Source organism: Coturnix japonica, chromosome 15 (genome assembly GCF_054131305.1).
Source record: "Coturnix japonica strain WE chromosome 15, WE-NBRP24, whole genome shotgun sequence".
In the NCBI taxonomy this organism is placed as follows: Eukaryota; Metazoa; Chordata; class Aves; order Galliformes; family Phasianidae; genus Coturnix; species Coturnix japonica.
In genome coordinates this window covers 14,043,168-14,064,553 of record NC_140677.1, presented here as the reverse complement: position 1 = coordinate 14,064,553, position 21,386 = coordinate 14,043,168, and the positions used below count along the sequence as shown (strand labels likewise).

The following is a 21,386-nucleotide window of genomic DNA, read 5'->3' as shown; positions in this document are numbered from 1 at the left end:
TGGCCAAAAAAAAGAAGAAAAAGAGAAAAAAAGGTCCCATTTCTTTGCCAAACACCTGTTAATCTTTTATTTTGTAGCAGAAATGAGAAGTTGTAATGACAAAGTATTTCCCACTGTGCATGCATGACATTTAATTTCAGTCAGAAAGAATTTACCCCATTCATCTTATTAAAGGTGTGTTGTTTTTCCTCGCTCATTATACGTCTCTATTTATATCTGTTTTTCTGCGAAGAAATAAATGAAAACAGAAGCACTGTATGTCATTTTACTACAGAGCTGATAACCTGTGTGCTCGTGTGATTTATTTGAGCTGCCTCTGTCTTGTCAACCATGATGCTATTTCACACCTCAGTTATTACAAACTGCTAAGTAAAGAGGATATTTTCCACAACATTTTATCACAGAAATAAGCATTTCTGCATCATACTGTATTCTTCTCTTGGAAATTTACATCAACTAAACATAGCAGCAGCAATCACTAAGAGGCCAGTAAGTCAGCTGGAGATGCAGTGTGCTCCCTTTTGGAACAGGTGTATGTAATACAGCCATAGCACTACTCCAGATTTACTGTTGCATTCCACTGTAAGTACACTGTTCATCTGCTTCAAGCATGTACATCAGTGCCCATAGCATTTATCGCACAATCCTAACAGCATCGTAATTCGGTCAGTTGTTTTCATACTTGCAGAAAAACTCACTAGCACGAAAATGAATGTACTGACATACACACACAAACACCTGAAGGAGACAAACACGACACAGTTTTGAGGACAAGTTTTCAAACCTTAGACTTCTGTGTTTCCTGGTTACATCTCGTAACAGAAAACCTTGGCCTCTTCCTTAGCATTAGGGTTAAGCTGCCTATCCCCAGTATGAAGGCAAAAGCTTCCTGTCTGAAGGCATTTCTCATCAGGTAGGCACACACAGTTTTATCACAGCTTTAGGAATGCAGTTCCAATAAGATGCGCACCTTGAACAAACAAGGATATTAAAATAATTTTAAAACCTTCAATAATGGAGCATTAGACCATCATATGCTTAACCTACGTTTATTTTTTAAGTGGTTGCTGAGCATTATTGCAGCTGGTGCAAATCTGTCACGCAGATGGCAATTGGCACTGATGTTTTCTTTGGCTGTTTGTTTTTCTGCAGTTACAACAGATTAAAGGTGCTTTCATTATAGTTTCAGTTTAGTTAAGAAAGCATTTAGAGAGATGTAGTTCAGGTCCTACTTTTAAGATGGAACAATTAAAAAACACAGATTGTTTGTAATAGCAATATTTCTATTTCTGAATTCTCTCAAATTAGAGAATTCAGACTATTTGGCTTCTCCAAAGGCAGAGATATACCAAAGTTCTTAAAATCACAGTTTCTAAAGTATGCAAAGAAGGACCAATGAAGAACAGCACTGTAAATTCTTCTATTGTATAACATCAGCTGTACTCTAATGTGTCACACAGCTCCAAGAGATAACACACTGGTAGTATGTAGTGATAGATGGGTACTTACCCATATAAAAATACCACTGATCAAGATGTACTTTCTAAAAAAACAGCCATTCAGAAATAGGTCCTGACTATTCCTTCAGAACAATTCAAGAATCTCCTAAAATTCATAGTAAAAAAACCCAAGGCAATGCAACGCTTAAATTGACAGCTAAGCATGAGTTTTAACTGAGACATTAGATGCACTGCAATTCATTTGAAGCAAAGGAAATGAATAAACATAAAAACAATTGAACATGCCAAAGTTTATCATCTAAGTAACTGCAGAAGTACAACATTAAGTATTGTGCAGGATACGTGAGGCAAATATGCCTCCTTAGTGGTGCAAATGCCATGGTGTACATTGAGGCACAGCAAACAAGCACAACAGGTACAAATACAGGTACAAGTAGATAGCACTTACCTCATTACATCACTTACTGAAATACAATGTTCTCTGCCAGCGGGTGCACAGAAGCAATGAATGATCTCTATATTTGACCTCAAGATTGTAGGTTACAGTTATGAAATGAAGGACACACCCCTGGGAAGGACAAACTGGAAACACGAATCAGGGCTATGCAATCATTCGACTCATGATCTGAATGATGGACTCCTATGGAAATGTGATCACCAAAAGGTTAACGGGATCAGTCCAACGTGCTGGACCGTTCACGCTTAAGAAACTTCAACATTTGTTTATTATTTTTTCACTGTTAGAATGCTTTTAAAAATATTACACAAGAACCTTTTCAGTGTTGCCTGCAGATCTGGGTGTTTTCTTTATTGCCCTGTATTGTACTTTGGGACTAAATATATTCACAGTACCATCAAAAACACCTAAGGCCTACTGAGAAGCGGCCACACTCTTCACAGCACCAGCCATCATTTCCAACAGCTTATCTTGAATTTGAAATGAAGACAGAAACCACTGAAGAGAGAAGCAGAATTCAAATTGACTCAGCGGGGCCAGGACAGCACCTGAAGGAACTTCCTACATTTCATGTCTGAACAATTAAAGTTCTCGGATTACACAAGATGAGAAACAAAGAGTTTTAAATGATTTATTTGATTTCTCCACATGATCACAGTTATAGTTTTACATCAATAGGGTCTGTTACTACTTACAAACAGAATGCATATTAAAATGAAAGCACTCCTTTCTTCCCCATAGTTACAAAAGGGGTCTCGAGCCTCCCCAGAACAGAAGCTTCTTGTAAGTGTAATGATTTTTGAAGTCTTTAACAGTCTGCATTCAACACCTAATTCTAACAGTTTAGTACAACTCAAAGCTGATTGAAGTTCCTAGCAGGAGACAGGTATTGTAGGCAACCTCCAAGTGACTGCAGACTTAGAGTAATACTAATTTACACACTATGTACAATTTAGAGAATTGTCTACTCCCCCTACTTGGTCCCATTTTCACCACCCCCTTTTCTATTTTCCAAATTTAATCTTGTTATTGGTTCCACTTTTCTTTTAAATATATACACAATAATCCATTTTGCAGGCAAAGAAGTGCGATGGTATTTTACAACGGAACAGCAAAATGCATGCTTAACTGCAGAAAACACACAGCTTCATATGGAACAGCAAGTCAACATCTAGAGATTCATTTTTTAAATAACTGCTGACTGTCTTTCAGCTCATTTTATCAAGAAACAAGAGGCTTCTGCTGCATGCAGTACATGATGGGAAAATCATTCTACACTGTATGTTAGACTCTTTTCTTTTTAGCGATACAAGACGTACATTATATTAGGATGAACTCTGTTTTCTGTTTTTACATTGTTGTACATTTCCATTTTTTTTTAACTTAAAAGAAAATTAAAAACCCCAAATATATATTTAATTGTTGTCCCAGAAAAGATTTTTGTCGCCACATCTTCATTCTTTAGGCTTCCCTTTCATTTTTTCAAATCAGCAATAACACTTTGCCACATTTTTTTAATGGGAATAGAGAAACGCGGTCACTCCACACAGTTTAGTACCAGTGTTTATTTGGCAACGGCACTTGGGAAAAAAAAGCCTCAATTTTATACCTGCCTGCAGGCTAAAAAATATATATTAATTTTTTTTGACTGCACAGTGTTTAAAATATGATCGTTTTCCCATTCTAGACATGCCTCACACTGTTCTAAGCAACTGTTAACCAAGAATGGAATCAGAGAGGTTAGACTAAAAACCCTAAATATAGTTAAAAAACAATTGAGTGCACTGTTTCTCCCTGCTGTTTAGAAATAATGCTTACAGTTACTGTGCTCCTACACGACCGTCCTGTTTTATTAAACTACTGTCAAAATAGTCAGTGATTTAATACATGCAACTTAATGCACCTTACAAGGTAGGCACAAACTCTACCAGATGAAATCATGTGCAAATGTTTTTTGCATGCACAGCTGTGGTTCTTCTGAACATTCAGTTGATTGCCCATGGAAAACCAGTGATCGAGCATTAAGATGTGGCTTACAGTGTAAGTACAGAATATTTATATTTGACTAATTTAAATGAATGAAAGGGGTTTTGAAACAAAGCAAATGCAGATCTGGGAGTTTTAGGGTCTTCACTGTTAACTAAGTAACACAGCTTGAGTCACATTCTCCTCTCAGCTGTTACTGAACATTCTGCATTTACATGGTATACAGTGAATTTTACTGATATTAAAAATCTGCATCTGAAACAAGTACAGTCTCTGCTACTCAGTGAAGAGGAGCACTCTTATCTCCATTTCAATCAAAAGAAGCAGTTTGTGGAAGATATTTGTAACCAAATGACCCCGTATCTTTTCTGGAACAACCTATAAATTACAATTAGACTCTACTATTGGTACAGATGTATGAAGAAAAGTCTACATATTGAAATATGTTATCACTTTACTTCAACTAATATCAACAGTTAACACTGATATATTTCGCAAATATACAATATGTAGAGTGTAGCCTCACACTAATAACATTAGATGACATGCAGACAGTTCTACTTTCCCCTATAAGAACAGTATATATCTTTTTGAAACTGCAAGGAACAGAGCCTCAGGGGACCTGTAGGAGCCCTCTTAAGGTTAGCCGCAGAATTTCGACTAGTATGAGCGATACTTTAAAATTATAATGCAATCACTTGTTTCCTTTTAATGAAGATAATTCAGAGAAGGAGCAGAATGGAACAACATTGCACGTGTGGGAAACAAACGTGGACGGCTTTAAACAAAAGGCTAAACTCTAGATTGCTGTATTTGCTCTCTGTGGAGGTTAACAAAGTGCTGAGTTTGCAATTTTGCTGGTATTGCGATATCAATGGTATGAAAGGGAAAAAAAATTACAACAACCCCAAACATTATAGATGCCATGAGCAAGCCAATATGAAGGTGACTCTCTTATTCTCACTTCAGTCTCATTTTAACTTCTTTCCACTTTAACTGATTTCTTCATTATTCCTGAAAAAATAGTATTAAATATAAAATTGACTACAATTTTTACTTTTACCCATTTCACACTGGAATTTTTTTTGCTCATCCTCTTCAAGGTTTGCTTTTAGGCTGGTACGGTTTCGCAGTTCTGATTCCTCTGCCTCTACTGTTTAGGTGTAAAGTTCTTGCAGTGGCTCAAATTGCTGAAACTACAAAGTAGGTGCCATGTGTAACTGTACAGGATTTAGGGATAAAATTTTATATCAATTTGCAAATGGTTTGATTACAACACATAAGCAACAACAGCACAGCCTGTTTTTATGTGATGTCTTGCTACTAACTGGACTACGAAAGTGAGGGTTTGAGCATAAACTCAGCCTGCTGAGTGCTGGTTACTTTCAAACTAACAAATGTGATGAGAAAAAATGGTGAAGCCACTTCATTGCTAGTGCATGGCTACATGGAATTACAGACTTTTTTCTTTAGTATATATAAAAACCCTACACTAAATTCTAAAACAAACCTTCAAGTTTTAGAGCACTTCCACGTGGAAATGCTCTCAGACTAGAATTCAGCTTAACTGGGGGGTAAAAATAAGAAATTATGGTAAACGGGAAACAAAGTAGCTGAGAAAGATGGAAGTTTGCAATTTTCATGTTTGAGATGAATGTTTTTGCAGTGTATACATGCACCTGTTATAACTCTTCATGTGTGTTCATTAAAACATATGCGTACAAAAAAAAGTGGATCATGTAAATTCACAGTTATCACAGCCTTTAAAGTGTCTAAATTTGTGTGACCAATGCTTGAAGATGACCACTGGTAAAGGGCCATCCCTTACATTGCTACCATATAATTACTGCATCTTAACAAGTTTGCTTACCTGAAATAGAAGAGCAGTTATAATACTGATTACGTTTGATATCATGTTAATAAAATAAGGATTTATACAAAGCAGTATTTGACTACAACAATTAAATGCTATGTTACTTGGCACATTTAATAATGATTGCTTAGAAATCTTAGCAAGTCCGGAGGACTGACTTCTAATGAAAATATTGAAATGTCTGAAATTTATTTCTAACATTTAGTGTTTTTGGTCTACTCTTTCATATGCTATTCATCTATAATACTGTCCTAACAAGTAAGTGGAATTCCTTGTAAAGTCTATATTGCTAGCTTTGTGGACTGAAAAAAATTTCTTTCCAAGCACAAATGTTAACTATACAGTATATATATATATTTATATGTATATATTTATATTATATAAAGTTTACTTACGTACTTTCATCAACCATATCAGGTCTACTTATTTTTTGCCCATTGACAATAAAAGAGCAAGAATGCAACACTTGGTTCTGTATCACTTTTTTCCTTTTATCATAGACTATGTTTTTATTCTGCATGTAAAATTGTCAAGGGATTTGGTGTAAAAGGTAATTTTACTCATATTCAGCAAGCAGCATGTTTTCAAGGCAGTCTGGAAATAAGAGCTAACCAGATGGTAAGCATCTATAGAGTAGATAAGTGAAACCAGTATCGATTGCACTAACTTGACTTATTTTTAGTATCAGCAAGCCTTTAAGCTCACACGACTCAGTTAAATTGCTTGTCTAGGTAAAAACTGACAATATTATTTGTTGCTTCCTGTAAGTGCTTTTGTAATTGTGTTTAAAACTATAGTTATTAGGAGAGTCGATACGTTCTAGACTATTGTGCTGATGCCGCTGTGTTTGGGCTTAGTGCTGGCTGAAGTGGACGGCGGTGGTGGCGGTCCATGGTGATGCTGAGTGTGTTGGGGATGAGAAGAGTGCCCTGGGTGTGGAGGGGGCAGTGGTGGATGAGGAGAGTGGGTATGCTGGGCGTGGGAGTGCTGCATGTAAGGAGTATGCTGGGAGTGTGCCACATGCTGGGAATGCGACACATGTTGGTGATACTGGTGTGGGTGCTGGATGTGCTGGGGAGGGTGATAGTGGTGGTGGTGGTGATAAGGTGGGGGGTTCTGCTGCATATGACAGTACTGCGAATGGTGAGAGTGTACTTGTGCCTGGGTCTGTCCCTCAGCTGGCCCTGCATGATGCATGGCAGAAGGATGCTGGGAGTGTTGCTGATGTGGGATTACTGGAGGGTGTGGAGGTTGCTGTGATGAGCCAGATGGCGGATGGCCTTGGGAAGGTGGCTTTCCCCTTTTACTACCAAATAAGGAACCTAGGAGTGAGGAGGAGTTAGGCATAGTCTGGTGAGGGCGAGATGGACACTCTCGGGTTGATGTAGCTCTTCGGCGCATGTGAGGACTGCTAATGATGGACCCCTAAAAAGAAATTAATAGAAATAAAAATTAAAAAAATCTTTAAAATGTTTAAAAGAAAAAGTTCACACTGACCCACAAACTCCTCCTTCAGTGCTCACATGGATGGAATATGTTAAAGAGTTCTAGGAAAATTTTATTTCCAGCTTCTTTTAGTTGCCAGCGAGGCAATCATGCCCTTCTTGGGACTTTTATAGGCATTAACACTTTAGTAGAGAAAGCTATTGCTTTAAGTAAGAAAAATGTCACAGGAAAGTAGCATGACAAAATACCTGGGAGTGTGTATTTAAATGAAAAATACATTTTAAAATACTTAAAAATTACCATACTTGCTTTTTTAAAAACAAACAACAAAAAAATGTTAACTCAACCTAAAAGGTTAAACACATAGCAGCAAACATTATGATTCAGATTTCAAAAACAGTACTTAAAACTTATTTAAATAGTAGTGTTTTACTATTATACACCACAATGCTGCTTCTTAAGCCTACCTCTAAATTATGTGTTAAATGGAACCACATCACTTTTGCCACTAAGTTTTCTATGTGATTGTTTCTTTCTGTGCTGTGGTCCAATGTTTTCTATTATTTAGCTTGGAATGGTCTATTTAGTTTCTGGAAGTTTGGGGTTTGTATTTCATAAAGAGAGATATGGGACACAACATTTACTGTGCAAAGGGTGCTAGACTTAAACTGCATCCTACCTAAAGCAAATGATAAGAAAAAAAAAATAAAAAAAAAAGGAAAAAAAAATCTGCAAGCTGAATTCAGACATGAACAGTATATATAAATGGTTTGAAGATGAATGAAATCTCATGAAATCCACATTGAATTAACCTGTCTTTTCTTTTTTTTTTTTTTTTTTCCTCCCATGCCCTATCTGTGCAATTCCATGGCGTCATGACTGCATACACTGAGCAATTTAACTAGAAAATAAGCAATGGGAATGGTTGAGCATGAAAATCAATAGTTTTAGCTAAATATCAAACAGCAAGAACAGTGTACTTTGTAACAAAGAGCAAGTGGGCTTTTAAGCTGGGACTAGACTGAAATGGTGGCAAAAGGACACATCATATTCATTTAACCATGCTTGCAGGAACAAAGGGAACAAGGTTAGCTCAAACCAAAAATGGCGTTGGTCTAAAACAAGCTGTCAGTGCTTTTTAAGCTGGAAGAATACAAAGTGAGTAGCCTAGGCATGCATTTTACTTGAGGCAGGCAGGTTATACGTTAGAAGAAAAAAGAGCAAAAAAATATGTATATAAAAGAAAGGTTTGAAATGCACATCATCACATCCAGCTAGACATCAGTAACTTCCTACTTACTTCCATATTGCTGTCTAGCGATCCTGCACTGCTGCGTCGCCCACGCTTGCCTGCCCAGGACATGCAACACCATAGATTAGAGACTGAGACAAGACCCGGGTGAAAAACAGCCGCTTTCCCTCAATCGCTAGAGGAGTCTCTAAATGCTACTAGGGGGCTGCAGGGGAATTAACATTGCACTGGACTGGTACAACAGCTACTAAGGCAGAAACTTAGATTTTTAAGGCCATTAGTTAAATTAAGTTTCTGTGTCTGACATTAACTTAGAAGGCACTTCTGCAGTGAATCAACTGTAAGTACTGGGGTGTGATACTGCAATTTGTACAACTCCTAAAACACATGTAACTCAACATCTACATTTAGCAGTGAGGTCATGATGTTGACCAGCAAGAATTAAGTTGTTCGATTTCCTGGTATCTAATTCTTTATGAAGTTTTCTTTAAAGACCTGTTGATATATATTCGTTGGGTGGCATTATCTTAAATGTATGATCTAACATTGGCATATTCTGAACTTCATTGTTGGGGAATGCCAGTGGCATCAGTTTAGCATTTCAATTTCGAACCTCAGTGGATTTCATATAATCTGCTTTCATGATGCTTTAAAAGAAACTAAACTTAATTTTTTTTTTTTTTAATTAATAAATAAAACTGGAATCTGTCTTGACATTATGGCAGGATTTTGTTTGTTTAGCTGTGCAGTGCTTTAAGTTTGATGGACTTGTTTGCTTCAATGCTCACGGATTGCCCAAGTCATTAGCCTACAGCTACACGTGAAATTCCAGGCTGTTTGCCTAAAGAGCCAGAATACCTCAGTGCTTATACATAGGATACAAGATCCCAGATTTTATGTCTCATTTCAAAGGAGAGATAATAGCCCATGGCTGCAGGGGAACTGAGCATTGCTTAGGAAAGTTTCAATATACTTTACTGGAAAGGTGTACAAACAATGCTAATCTTTGAAGAATAGCCAGGTTCTCAAAGCTGCTGTAAAATTTGTATCTTTTTAGAAACATACGTTCTCTCAGTACAGCCATTTTCCTGCAATACCAAGTATCAGTGAATCTCCACTCTGCGCTGGCAGATCTCTGACTACACAATTTCCTACACTAACAGGTGATTTTGGAGAGGAATGTGAGAATTTCAGAATCACTGACCCTATGAGTCACACATCCTCACCTTTAGAAGCCCCAAAGCCCCCTAATATCTGTCATGTATTGCAGATGGTTCAGGAGAAGAACTTTGGGACTGGTTTGGTAGTGGTGCCTGGGAGGTTTGCCTTTGCTTTTTGACAAGTCCTCTCAGATACAAGTTTAGAACATCCACAACTCATATGGATCAGTATGATCTAGGATTATAACCTAAGACTACTGGATCTATGCACACAACTTTGACATACTTGGTCATGGGATGCAGCCCTGCAATACAACTTTCTTTTAAGAGCTACTGTTCTCTCTGGGTTACAGCAACATTTAATCCTCTTGTTATCACTGAGAGTTACTCACAAGTACAACCTCCTGCACTGACATTAAATTCAGGGAAAAGTGTTTGTGGTCAAAGTGTTTTGGTCACCTTTTGAGTCTGTTGGAATTTTGAGCAGCTCCCTCTAGACAGACTGTCATACAACTCTTGCTGCAAGTTTGAGTCTCATCAAAATCACAACTGACCCTCTCAGGGTTATGACAACACTTTACTTTCACTTCTAGGCTTTGATCTTCTGCTGCTCTGCTAGTGGGATTAGTACTGATTAACATTCAAATAACTATTGCTTGTTTACACAAAAACAGAAAGACAGCCATCTCTTAACTTAGTGAATATTGCAAGTAAGACTGACAGTTGCCATAAGTCATTAGGTATGGCCAAAAATAAAAGAAAACAGGGAAATCTTGTGGAAATATTGTGGGAGTGAAAGTACTTAAACGAAATAACCATGAATGCAGCATATATGGACAGAAAGAGACAGATGGATTTTTGCTTAGAATAACTTCAAGGCAAAGAAGTACGAGCCAAGAACAAATGGAAAATCCTATTTTAAATGCCTGTAATTTCCCACAGATAGGCACTATCCCTACATAGAAAACTTGATTTATTTTCTTGAAAACAAATTGAACCAATTCTGCATTGGCCTATGGCGCAACATGAAAGATATTAACTAAATCCTCCAGAGCACTCTCCTGTCAGTCTGTGTTTATACAAGACTGTACTCCGGCCTTTGTATTGGCAAACCATCTAAAAAATGTCTTTCTAAAGCAGCAGTTCAAATTGCATTTCAGGAAGAAGGTGACTGTGCTAGAATTGTGTGTAAGAGTAACTCAGCTAGCTTAATAGCTTAGCACTGTGATACAAAACAAGGCGGTGCTTATCAAATCTGAAGATCACTTTTGCTTAATATATTCTGTTCCACTGAATTTTTTAAGATTGTTATTTAGTGTGGGTTTTAATTTATTTCAGTAATTCTGATTCATTCAAACAACTCACTGATGGTAGACACGAGGGTTCTTTAGCTAATGCAGTACAGTGATATAACGAAAATATACAATTTGGCTTTGTAGGTCTTGAAAAAAAGTTTGGAAAATAAGTTTTAAATTGTCTTTTCGATAAAGCAAACTAATTTAGCAGCTCTTGTAACAATGAGTCATTACACCAATCTACAGAGGCTATGAAATTATATTCACAGCAGCAGCAGCAGAATCTGCAACCACCCAGCTATGGACAGAATGGATGCCACCAACATAACTGGCTCAAAATTCTCTGAACAATATACTCTGTGATAATCTACAGAGCCCACTTCTCAGGAAGAAATGTCTCTTTGTAACATTAATGTTTTCATCTTGTTTTCTGTGTGAGGCAGTGATAATCCTGAGATCTAAGACCAACTGTGAAAACAGTTGCTTGGTTTCTTCAAAAAATTATCCTCAAAATACTGATTAAGTTCCAGAACGTGAGGAGACAACACAACTACATGTGGCCTTACTGGCCTCCTTCACTGGAAAAGCAAACGGTGTCTTTTCCAGAAGACAGGAATGGTATTGATACAAAGGTGGCCATACACAGCACAAGGTGTTTTTATACAATATATCTAGAGAATAATTTGGTGCTGACATAGACTAACCACAAAAAACTTTAATAAAAATTATTAAAGTATATAGTGACCATTACTGTTGCTATTCCATTGAAGAAAAGGAAATTGAACAACAAAAACACGGGAAGACAAAGGGAAAACCTCTCCCTGATCAGAAAACTCTTCTGGTAAGGGAGGAAAAGAATGCTGGTATCCTATGTTCTATAAGGTGCAGCAAAATCCATGGGGGAGGAAGAAGATAACCTAGTAACCTTGCCTGCATCAGATGAGGAAAGAGCCAAGGGAATGCGCCAGCTCATCACAGACTGAGTCAACAGATTAAGGGATTCTGTAATTGCATGAAGCCAGAGCTTCTTTAAGGGGATTAAAATGCAGAAAAGTTTTGCAATCATTTTTATAATTATAATTTACAATAAACTGTTCTGGAAATAAATAAACGAAACTGAATGTTTGTGGGGGAGAGATGGAGAAACTTTTTCCCCTGAATGTAGGAAGAAATATTTCAAAAAGTTAATGGTCAACAAATAGACTAAACGGAGTATATAGATGGAATTACTTTAATGCTGGGACTGCTTTACTGCAAATGCTTTTAAAAGTGATCTCTACTGGTCTGTGATTGTTTTGAGACTGCTCAGGAGATTATGAGACACACACTATTTATATTCATAGTAACCACTGCACCACCCTGCGCTTCTGTGCTGATTTCAGTACACTGTAACTTTTAAACCAATGCAATAAATACGATCCCCACCTCAAATATTGAGGGTGAGGGGCATAAAGCTTGATTTCCACAACAGCTCACTGCTGTAAGCCTGATGTGAAAGAACTAGCTTGTACAGGAACAGAAATCTGGCATTCAGATTGATAAGCCCAAAGTCATCCAAGAAACCTGAGAGGCATACAGCATTGGAAACTCCCATAGCTTAATCCATGCTCTGCTTTGGCAAACAAATCAATCTTCCCATGTACTTAATGGCTACACTTTCCACATCTTCCTCTAAATCTCCTAATGAAATAACTGTATATTGCATAAATGGTGAAAAGGTCGTAATTCTACCAGACTTCACAAAGCTCAGCTATAACTGCATTAGAATTTATTGTTTAATATTTTTATGTAAATTAAGAACTCCAAATTATTAAACAAAATCTCAGTCCTTCCTCAACTGTAGTTCAAGAACATCTAGTAAAAACAACTCTCTTCTTTTGAGAAAGAATAAAGCACAAATGCTTCTGACACATTCACACCTTCGAGCAGTTGGTTGCCACATTATGCTTTTTAGTCCTTGGCAGTAACTGTCAATCCACAGCAATCAATACTATCCACAAAATCAGGACCTCATTCACATCATTTTCACAACTACCATCTAAACTATCATGGCAAATACACAGAAGACTGACCTCAGAAAGTGGCTCCTGACATTCACTTTCTGACAGAGGAATCTTGTTTTTCCTTGTGGTTTACAGCTTAAGGGTCAGAATCATTCTGGTATCGACATTTATTAGATCTACGTTTATCCATTCACACAGTTTTCCAAGGCAGAAATGTAAAGTCTGTTTCTACAGTCACTATTCACTACTGTGACATCTGGTTGACAGTAATGGACTGTTTTGTGTTGTTTTATTAAATATAGTTTTGAAAATTCACTTCCATCCTACAGAAAGACACACACCCTAAATAGTCCCACTCCTCATTTCTTCTTGTTGATCCCACGTTCCATACCACAAAAAGACCTGAGGCAACCTAACTGAGCAGCTCTTTACAAAAATACTCTGAAGTGATATTATCTGCTAACTGAAAGTGATGCATTTGTTACTCTGTGAATTATCTTTCCCATATCAAAACCAAGTCAGCCTCACATACAAGCTAGTCACTGAGAAAAGGTAGAAACTGTTGGTATAACTCCAGTAAAATTATGATATGAAGTAACAAAGCCAGTAACATGTCATTTTTCAAGTCAGTTGCACTGCACAAGACCAAACAGAAACTCTCCATAATTCTCAACTCATTAAAATTAAGTTTAGTTGGGTTTAACAAACTCATTGATAAACCCTACTGTCTGTGTATGATTTCTATATTTTATCATGGAAAAGAAGTTATCTTCAGTAATAAGCATGCCAAATGTATGCATGTCCTGTTGAAAGGTGATGTTTTCATGATTATGAATTATTGTTTATTGCATAACACCCAGAACATGAATTTAAATTTATGGCAACGTTTGAATGACTGGGATGAAAAATTCCTTTGTGATGAAAAAAAATCGATAAGGATTTACATTTATGTGTGAGCATACCTACTGAACTCACATATTTAACAATATGGTAGTTCTCATTCTAGTGAAATAAAAACAAAACAACAAAAAGGGATGATGAAAGTATCCTCAAATCTGAGATACAGTAGTGGTGAAGACTTAGTGGCTTGATCAAAAATCCATTGAAGCCAATCAGGCAAAAAAATTCAACTTCATTTTGGATCAAGGCCCTAGGTCTTTCGTATGAAGCAAATGGGCATGAGTATGGAAGTCTAAATGGAGAATAAAACAATTGAAAGAGCTTACTCTCTATATACTTATATGCACATACATAGACCCACAAAGCATTGCCTATAGTTTTAGTTTACAGTGATTCTATTCATTGCACTGTAGCCAGAATCGATTCTTCAGTTTAAAAAGAAAAAGACTAATAGCATCTACTACCGAAGATAGACACAGTTCTGAAATTATGACTATACTGAAAACCATCACTGCGATTAAAAGAACAAGTCAGATTAGGCAACACAGACTATGAACTAAAGAAAATAAAAAATATAGTTGCTACTGTTTCCAGAAGCACTTTCTGAATACTGAGCAGAGTGTTCAGATGTGACTTCTTGCAATGACAGGAATCACACTTAACACTGAAACACAAGCTTACTACCTGCAGTAGCCTGTATTACCATGGGTATGGCAGTTGTGCACTACACACACGAATCACAAAATAACACATACCAAACTTTCCCCTGATTCTTCTTTAGCTACTAAGTCCCACCACCACTCCTTACCAGTCCTTAGCTATATTAATCAGCTAATGCATGTTAGAAACACGAGTGGTTTTGTGGGATATCAGTATTCTTTTCCAGAATGGTTTCTTTCATTATATTGGCAATAAAATTTCACAACCACCTCTTTTACAAGAATTAGGAACTTTATCTTGAGTTGCAAGATAATAAAATAGAATTGGGGACACTGTATAGCTGAATTACATAGCTCTGAACAGAATTTAGTAGGGCTTCACTCAATTTCATTCATCAATGTGGTAACACAGGTACATTTGAGCACAAAATACACAGAAAGCAATTATTACACAGAGACCAGTTTCTTTTTTTCTAAGCCTACTTTATCAAGGGAAGAAGCAAAGCAGAAGAAAAAGAGAAAGGTAAACTAAGTGGGTTACTCTTAGCGCAAGTCAACCGTTTTTTCTATAGAACACTTACAATTTTTCCACTGTCTTCACTCTCCTTTTAAAGTATATATAGCAATCTACAATGGTTTAAATGTTTTCAAATAATTGTGGCTCAACAGAACAAGGGTAAAAAAAAAAAAAACAATAGAAATTAAACACAAAGTATGAAAGCGGAGCTATTAAAAATGTCTGAAGTTTTGGTGTTATTTTAAGTTACTCAAGTTTCAGTGTTCAGTTCTTAAAACCTACTGTGAGCTGAGACTTATGCATAAATCACACATCTTTGCATGCAGTAGCCAGAGCAAGGAGATAAAGGCAGTGCATACCTGCTTCAGACAGGTCTCTAAGGGAGCTGCTCAGTGCACTTCTTTTCAGCCCTTCCCCTGTAGCGTAGCTGTCATCCAGGCAAGCTCTGTTCAGCGTCCCATTGCCAGAATCTTTTTTCAGACTGGAGCACTGAGACATGCTTGGACGCACCACCCCCTTCTGTTTTTCTAGCTCAGCTGAAAGAAAAGAGAATAATTTTTCAATTCATAGTTACTGGCTATAATGAAGCACATAGTAACATCACAATTCCTGTATGTGATCACATATATACTCTGCGTAACAGCTAAGTGTTCATTTTGGCAGATGATGATAAATACAAGAGAGGAACTTTAGCTCTGTACCAGCAGCCTTAAGGCACAACGTACAGGATGAAAGGCTATTGTTCTGTTGGAAAAACTGAAGATAAAATTCTGTGATTAGACAGTCACATGAAATCCAGCAAAATATGTAGATTTGTATGAAAGCTACCTACTCACGAGCATACAGGAATGTAAATGTAGAAGTGCAGGAAAAAAAAGCAGAATCACAGAATGGTTTGGATTTGAAGGGACCTTAAAGATAACTTAGTTCTAATACCCTGCTCTCTTTAATATATTGAAAGGCCACAAGGTCTTCCCAGAGACTTCTCCAGGCTGACCAACCCCAATTCTCTTTATCGTCTCTTCATAGGAGAAGTGCTCCAGTCCTCTGGAGATGCTTGAGGTTTCTTCTGGACCTGCTTCAACAGGTCCATATCCTTCTTATGCTGGAGGGCCCCAGAAGTGGGTGCAGCACTATGGGCGGTGTCTGACAAGGGAGAGTCACCTTCCTTGCCCTGCTGGCTGTGCTACTTTTGATGCAGCCCAGGATATGGTTGGCTTTTGGGCTGCAAGCGCACTTTGTTGACTCACATTGAGTTTTTCCCTAAACTAACATCCCCAAGTCCTTCTCAGGGCTGCTTCTCCAAGCAGCCTCTATTTGTGCAGAACCTTGCACTTGGCCTTGTTGAATTTCCTGAAATTCGCATGGCTCCACCTCTTTAGTTTCTCAGGGTTTCTCTGGATGGCCTCTTTTCCCTCCAGCATGTCGAAAAATGCATTGAAAATTATCTGAAGGGCCATCATGAAAAATTTCAGTCACATAATTTACTCTTTAATTTTTTACTGTAATTTATACTACAAATTATAAATCCTTTGCAATTTACAGTTTGTCCAAGATAACTCTCCACTGCATCTATACTGTTTTAAATAACTGTAAACGAACCTAGATGAAGTTTAAGGGATCACTGGGTTTTTCATCTTTTAGGAATAAAAGCCATGTTATTTTGAACTCGTGATGAGTTCTAAAGGCCTATACAGACAATAAAGACTTCCTTACTTTGGTTAGTTTGAAATGCTCTACTATATGTACCTTTGTACTTACACTCTATTCTGTGTTTTTCCATTTCTTGAACCTCTGCAATTGACTCCCTCAAATCATCTGTAAACTTCTTCCTGTCCTGAGGATTTGGTGCATTGAAATTTATTAGTACTTTGATGTCTGCTCCTGGAACAGCTGATGTGAGCCGTATGCCATTGGGATAATCTAGAAGAAAGAGTGAAGATATAAATACCAAAGCAAATTAACCTAGGTGGCAAAATCAGAGAAATAAAAGTCAAAAGGTACAGAAAAACAAAAATCTCTAAGACATTATGGAACTGCCAAACTGTCGAGATACAGATTAAATATTGGAAGGCAATCTTTATGCAGCTATTATCCTTAAGGTATCATATACAATATAAAAGAAAAATTACAGAAAGAAAGAAAAATGTATTGGGGCTGACAATTTTTACTTCATGGAATAGATCTCATTACCTAGCTTAATCAGTTTAAGTTTTGCCGAGTAAAGACTACTCAAATATTTTTCAAGGACTTGAAACGGACTCATCCTTCTAATTTAACATTACCAGGAATACAGACACACACTAGCATGTAATGTAGCTTTTAATATTCCCTAGTAGGTTTGCATCCTGGGCATCCTACTTAGTTGATTTAAAAAAAAAAAAAAAAAAAGTTAAATGACCTGTGAAATTACATATTGAGAAAGTAACATGGTCCATATCATGGGCACCATCATATAAAAAGCAGAACTTTCAGTAAACCCTCCTTGTCTCATCAGCTGTATGAGATGACAAATTTTAACAGCTACTCAATAATGTAATAATAATTCATGCCTATAACACATATTATACGAACAAAATGTCTTATTTCCAAGTGATACTTTCCTACAACACATTAATTAAGCATCAGGAAGCATTGGCATAAGTTTTAGATTAGAGATCTACTCTCTCTAAAAAGATTTACTTGTCCTGAGTATTTTCAGTGATTTTGACTGAAAATGGAAAACACATTCCCTGTAGTCTACTTTTTTACTAGAGATAAATGACATAATTTCTCTTTTTGGATCTCATTCACTCATCAACATAGCTGATTTCTATTATTAACCCAAATCATTTTGTTCAACCTCACTACTATCCAAACCAGTATTGTTTCTTCTCCCTTAATTACGCTAGATTTTATTCATTTAAAATCAGCTGATCCTGACAGCCACTACATAGGTTTAATGAATGGCACAATGGCTCTGGCCAAGATACCCTAAATCTTGACTGGAACAGGGAAAACAGAAATTATCAATTTTACAACTCAGACAAGAACAATACTTCTCTTTCCCAAGTGAAAAATCACTACATCCTACCCAAGAGACAGCAGAAGTAGAAGTACAATCAGCTCACTCGTTCATCATCTTCTGGAATGTCTTACCTGAGAAACCCAAATACGTCTACTGAAGTGACTCAGTGGAATGCCTACAGCTTGCCAGCAAGAATTAAATCCTTTTTTCCAGGTTTCACTATAGATATAAGTTTACTTGAATAAAGTGTTCCTACTTGGTATGCTTACGGGATTTTTATTTTCGTTTTTATTTGTTAACTGAATTCAGAGCAAATAAATATTATTCTACTTATAATAGAATCCAGTGCAGAAATATTTGCTGTTCCTCTGTAAAAATGAAATTTATATTATATAAAATGTGCATTAGAAAGAAAGAACACGTTTGCATAAAAATAATTCACAGGCTACATCACTGCTATGAGGCCTTCACATTCAAAATCTCCAGATGCTTTGACTCACAAAAACCAGTAATTTCTTTTGAGTGAGATGAGCATTGGAGCACATTTTCAAGGACAAATGCTTTTCTCACAAGAGAAAAGCACAGGAACTACTGAATGTCAAACTGAAATGTATCCAATTTATCATGAAAGTCGAGGTTTCATCAAACAGACTGCCTCCCTGTGAACCATGCAAACAACTGTGCTTAGCCACATTATTACTGATACTGCCTCTGGCTTTAAAATCTGCAGGAGTGTGAGCAAAACACTACCTTTCTGTTGGGCTGTTGACTGCTAAGAATGAGAAAGCATTAGGGAATACTGAATTGATGCAGATTTCAGCTGACATAAACAAAAAGGTGGCAGAAAATACAAACTTTAATCCAGAATCTCTGCCTAATTCTGTCTGGATTTATATTTGAGTAACTATTAAACAAAGGTAAGACCAAATCAGGAAAATACATGAAACAGTGTCTTAAATTATAAAAAGCACTATAATAGCCTTTATTATCATACACCGAGTTCCAGCTAATTGTACAATTAATTCAGCAACATTTACAATGTATTTGCTTCTTTACAACCATTCCACTATTTACAAGTGTTCACAAAACACATTTGACTAGATCTGGCTTCTGACAACTATCAGCCTAACGGCAGTCTTCGTATGCTGACACCAGGCTGTAACCTTCAGGCCTAAACTCAACTCACAGCAAATTTATTCCTGAATTTAGAATCAAGTCCTGTCCATCCCTTTGTTTCATACCATTTTTATTTTTATTTTTAATAAATAGAAGGATCATCTAAAAAGAGAGAAAAGACTTACACTGGTTCTCAAAAAGAAGAACTTGCATGCCATAGAGGGAAAAGGACTGTCGAAAGCTGTATGTAACAGAGTTCTTCTTCTTTTGAAATATCTTGGTCACCTAAAAGTTATCAAATAAATAAAGTGAAATATCCATTTTATCACTCATTTATAACCTGCTAGCAAAAATTAACTTGCTTTTTCGTTCTTTTTTCATAATTCAACTTATGTATTTAATCTGCTGCTTTATTGTACACTATGCATGTTAGGAAAAACATCTATCTTTAAATCATCCTTTTAAAAAAATTAACTGCTACCACACTTTCCTTCATGCTTTCTTACATTTTGACTTCAGACAGTCCATTGGTATGGACTTCTCCACCCAAGTTTAATTCTTAGCCCTTCCTCTCACCTGCAGTGTGATCTTCCAAGCCTGTTTCACTTCTGTACACCTACAAATACTGTCTCACACCATCTCATCCAAAGAAGCCACGTTTTCCCCTATCAGTCCCTAACTGAACAAAAGCTCCAAGTTCTGTGGATACGTTTACTTTTTGCTACAACACAAGTAATATAACCCTATTTACATCAGTTCTGGGGTTCTCCTAGGTAGTGAATGGAATCACTCTCCAGTATCAAGAGATTATTTTTAATAGTTCTTTCTAATTTTTGCTTTTTCTGTAGCATTTTACTAAAACTAACAAATTACCTCTACACTAATTACAGAAAATTCTGATAAAATTACAGGCATCTAAGTAGATGATAAAAATGAACAAGAAGTTGGCAGCCTGAAGGTGACAGCACTTTACCAGTTTACATCCAAACTCACATTTACACATCCTATTCCCTTTTCAGTGAATAAACATGCTTGGCTTATACAACATCCATGACAACCACAGTGATACATGATCTTGTTTTTCTGCAAGTAACTGGAATTCATTATTTATTGAAGGGAGACATTCCTTAGAGATATAGTTAAGCTAGGGTTTATTTCTGTTTTTATAAGAAGAGCTATTGTATTTAAGTACTTTCTTATGCTCAAGTGCAATAACCAGTAAAAGGCTTCCATTTAAAAATAGTTTATATATAGTGATGAAAACTAAGAAAATTAAAATATTAATCATTCTGAGATTGCTGGAGTTCAGAGTAAAAGATATTTATTTCCAGGAATGTGCATGCACTTATTGCTGCTGACTTCATAGAGGCAGGCATTTCTGAATACCACACTAGAAGTCTTTCCAACCCCAGAGGTAGTTATAGCATACACTGAAAAGGAGAAAAAAGCCATTTGTCCCCTCCCAAAGTTCTCCAGAAAAAGAATCTTTTAGTTTTTATAAGCAATAGGTAAAAAATGCTATGAACAACCCGGTGATAGTTCAGTAGAGGCCTCCCACATCATAGTCCTTACTCCTACACTCCTATGAGAATAACAGGCAAAAGTTTGTTTCCATGTTAAGCACGTGAACAGAATAAGTCTTGTAATACAATCAGGTTTAATGGTGAGTAAAAAGGAAAACCAGTCCTCTCTGAATCTTTTCATTTGCAAAGGTAATCTTACAAAACAAAACAAAACAAGACCCCCTGAAACTGAAAATACATACCACAAGAAGGTCATTAAATAAAAATATTTCTCGCTGGTGCAACCCAAGCTTCTGAGGTTTATTTGGATCAGGAACTTCAAAGAGTCTACAGTAGCAAACGAGCCTTCGGTGGGGTAGGGAGAGGACCTATGGTAATACAAAAGTTCATGGTTACTATAGCAATATTAGGTCAATAAAGAGGACCTTTCATACCTGGAGTCATTTATGAATAATTCAAATATCTTTTACCTCTAGGATCATTACACTTTTTTTAGCAAAGTAGGAACAAAACAACAACAACAAAAAATTATATCCTACAAACTTTGACAATATTCTTATATCAATTCTAACAGCCTGCATTTGGATGCCAGTGGCTGGCTTGTTAGGGGTAGAGTCTTACTTTGTGAAACAATAAAACTTTAACAAAACTCAAGATAAAGCTCATAGCAAATTATATTTGCTTTCCTGATCATTTTTACATATCAATATGTAAAACGAGTTTTCGTGAGAT

General features: G+C 36.6%; 1 protein-coding gene across 20 annotated transcripts in view; it reads right to left on the bottom strand.

Annotated features, from left to right (window-relative positions):
* Window positions 1–2,534: 2,534 nt before the first annotated feature.
* Window positions 2,535–21,386, bottom strand: part of IQSEC1 (IQ motif and Sec7 domain ArfGEF 1) — a 247,199-nt gene continuing 228,347 nt past the window's right edge. For 15 of the 20 annotated variants that reach the window (XM_032447347.2, XM_015874690.3, XM_085516914.1 and 12 more), the window contains 6 exons: window positions 20,897–21,022; window positions 19,317–19,416; window positions 16,770–16,931; window positions 15,368–15,544; window positions 8,523–8,572; window positions 2,535–7,201 (listed from right to left, as the gene is read on the bottom strand). In XM_032447347.2, the coding sequence (XP_032303238.2) occupies window positions 6,596–7,201; window positions 8,523–8,572; window positions 15,368–15,544; window positions 16,770–16,931; window positions 19,317–19,416; window positions 20,897–21,022 (1,221 nt within the window). In that variant the 3' untranslated portion in view covers window positions 2,535–6,595. The remainder of the gene's footprint in view (window positions 7,202–8,522; window positions 8,573–15,367; window positions 15,545–16,769; window positions 16,932–19,316; window positions 19,417–20,896; window positions 21,023–21,386) is intronic. The other 5 variants (XM_085516928.1, XM_085516923.1, XM_085516930.1 and 2 more) reach the window with 1 other exon arrangement.